The sequence below is a fragment of the Populus trichocarpa genome, chromosome 19 (assembly GCF_000002775.5).
Source record: "Populus trichocarpa isolate Nisqually-1 chromosome 19, P.trichocarpa_v4.1, whole genome shotgun sequence".
NCBI classification, from domain to species: Eukaryota; Viridiplantae; Streptophyta; class Magnoliopsida; order Malpighiales; family Salicaceae; genus Populus; species Populus trichocarpa.
In genome coordinates this window covers 14492217-14494796 of record NC_037303.2, presented here as the reverse complement: position 1 = coordinate 14494796, position 2580 = coordinate 14492217, and the positions used below count along the sequence as shown (strand labels likewise).

Below are 2580 nucleotides of genomic sequence, written 5' to 3'. Positions count from 1 at the left end.
AAAGACAAAATATAAAGAAAAAAAATATAAAGCTAAATTTTTAACTAGCTCAATATTAAAAAATATAATTGATAAAAATAATTTTGAAAAAAATCATAACAAAAAAACAAAAAGAAAAAAACCATATGGAAAAATACTATAACAATTCAAAGTGTCTTATAATAAAAGTTACAGTGATTTTCCCCACACAATTTAGCTTTTGTTATAATTATATGTGTATTATTAATGGAAAAAAAAAACGTTAGCAGAAAGTGTGGAAGCATTAAATCGATGTGAAGCACGTTTGTTTTTCTAAACTTGGGGTGTGTGGTATAAGTAGCTGGCAGCACAAGTGATGGTAACTGAGGAAGAGAGTCAGGGAAGGGGAGTGAGAGTGTGAGAATGGCGAGAACTCCTTGCTGTGATAAAACTGAACTAAAGAAGGGTGCTTGGACACCAGAAGAAGATATGAAGCTAATGGCTTATGTTACTAGATATGGCTCTTGGAATTGGAGACAACTTCCCAAGTATGCAGGTATGTGAATGAATTAATCATCATATAGTGGAAATGTCTTCTTCTTCTTCTTCTTCTTCTTGTTTTTTTTTCCTTTTGCTTTGTTCCCATTATGTCAATCAATTAAACTCAAACTGTTCAACATTTTCTGATTCATTGAGGACTTACTTGATAAGAATGAGAGCTCAAAAACTGTAAAAAAAACGATAGAGAAAAAGAAAAACCCTTTATAAAAAAGTTTAATCTGATTAATCTATTTGTCACCTGAAATTCAGGATCTATATGCAATTCAATTTGTGCTCCATTTTTCTTTGAATTTTTTCAAATATTGTGGAGCAGTTCATTATTATTTGGAGCAAAGTCTAGCTAGAGCCAGGATACTTTTTCGTAGACGCATTCGACTTGGCTTGACAACTAATCCATTGATCACATTTGCTTTCATTTCAGGTCTACAAAGGTGTGGCAAAAGTTGCAGATTGAGATGGCTGAATTATTTGAGGCCAAATATCAAGAGAGGGAATTACACTAAAGAAGAAGAGGAAATCATCATCAGCTTGCATGAAACACTGGGGAACAGGTACTAATTCATTGATTTTGACCAAATAAAGATTAAAACAAATAGACAAGAAAAATAGAAGATGATGCATCACATTAATTATATCATTCCTTTCAGGATTTTCTTAATTAAATGTATGATATGAAAGTTCATATATATGAGTTTTACATGATAATTACGTTATTTTTAGTGCTTCCCTAAGTGAAAGCATGTGCTTATTTTGTCATCATTATCATCCTTGGATTCATAAGAGATTATAATCTATTTTTCTTTTGTTACATTAACAATTACACCGCATTTTTCAAAGCTATCATCATATTTTTTCTGGTTCAAAATTAAAAATATTTAATTTATATTGATGCACAAACATATATACAAGAACACGACGTAATATAAAAGATTAAGAATGGATTACTTTCTTAAATAATATTTAGATTTAATTATAATATAATAATAGAGTGAAAAATATGTTTAATTTAGTTATTAAAACGATTATATGTCGTTCTTACATCCCATGGAATTACATGAATTACATTACATTATGATGTTGGTTCACATGTAGGTGGTCTGCTATCGCTGCCCAGTTACCTGGAAGAACTGACAATGAGATAAAGAACCATTGGCACACAAATCTGAAGAAACGATTGAGCGAAAAATCAGTGGAAGCAACACGATCGTGCTCAGATGATGACAAGGGCCAGGAGAAAGACACAGGAGAGACAGAAGTCAATAAACAAATTCCTGCGAATAGTGCTCAAATAATTGAAAGCTCCTCAAGTGCATTGTCTCCCCAGGCATCATCTGGTGATTTTTCAACCACAGATAACATAGCGGCAACAAACATGGACCTCGTTTCTGACGATGATTTGTCTTTCCTGGAGGCATATGAGATCCCTAGTGGGAATTTCTGGACAGAACCTTTCTTGTCCGATGATTATTTCATGCCTAATGATTTCTTGGCACCCTTGGTGAACCCGGATTCACCAATTTTTGATGGCGAGATTTCAAGCCCTTTTGCTTTCATCAATACGGAGGATTATAACTTATACTGAAACCAGCTAAAAATTGTGCAATTCTTGTTATTATCTATGATCAATATGGTACTTCTAACGAAGATTTTCCTCGATTCGAGCTCGTGAGATGGTTTTGTATCCTTGGACGTCACATACTAAAGGCATGCATGGAAAGGGGGGAAGCTCACATTATTGTTCTCATTGGGTCATATGCTGTAAAAATGTTGTGTTATCCTCTATTGTATATTGTTAGTAAGTGTAATAAAATTATATTCTTGAAACTCATGAGATGATAATTATTTCACAATATCCTTCAATGTTTTTTTATTTTTCTTTTCGGGAACTTGCTATTAGCATTTTTGAGTGGCAACTGATATTCATGCATGTGGAGGCACTGTATGGCGATGTTTATTGTCTCACTCTCATCACGATAAGGAAAATCATTAATTTGCCCATTGCCCATTGCCCATTGCCCATTCCTCTACTTGACGTGTACCTTCCGGCTTATCTCTTGTTTT

The 2580-nt window shown here is 33.4% G+C and overlaps 1 protein-coding gene across 1 annotated transcript; it reads left to right on the top strand.

Annotated features, from left to right (window-relative positions):
* The first annotated feature begins 289 nt into the window (after positions 1-289).
* On the top strand, positions 290-2347 carry LOC7498161 (transcription factor MYB4). Its single transcript, XM_002325645.3, has 3 exons — positions 290-514; positions 941-1070; positions 1612-2347. The coding sequence occupies exons 1-3, from the start codon at positions 382-384 to the stop codon at positions 2099-2101; spliced, it is 753 nt and encodes a 250-aa protein (XP_002325681.1). The 5' UTR covers positions 290-381; the 3' UTR covers positions 2102-2347.
* Positions 2348-2580: the final 233 nt, after the last annotated feature.

Bases quoted from the DNA above. Each gene is read 5' to 3' on its own strand.
- LOC7498161 (XM_002325645.3), top strand. From the start codon at position 382: ATGGCGAGAACTCCTTGCTGTGATAAAACTGAACTAAAGAAGGGTGCT. The intron at 515-940 runs GTATGTGAATGA...CTTTCATTTCAG, and splicing joins ACAACTTCCCAAGTATGCAG to GTCTACAAAGGTGTGGCAAA. The intron at 1,071-1,611 runs GTACTAATTCAT...GTTCACATGTAG, and splicing joins CATGAAACACTGGGGAACAG to GTGGTCTGCTATCGCTGCCC.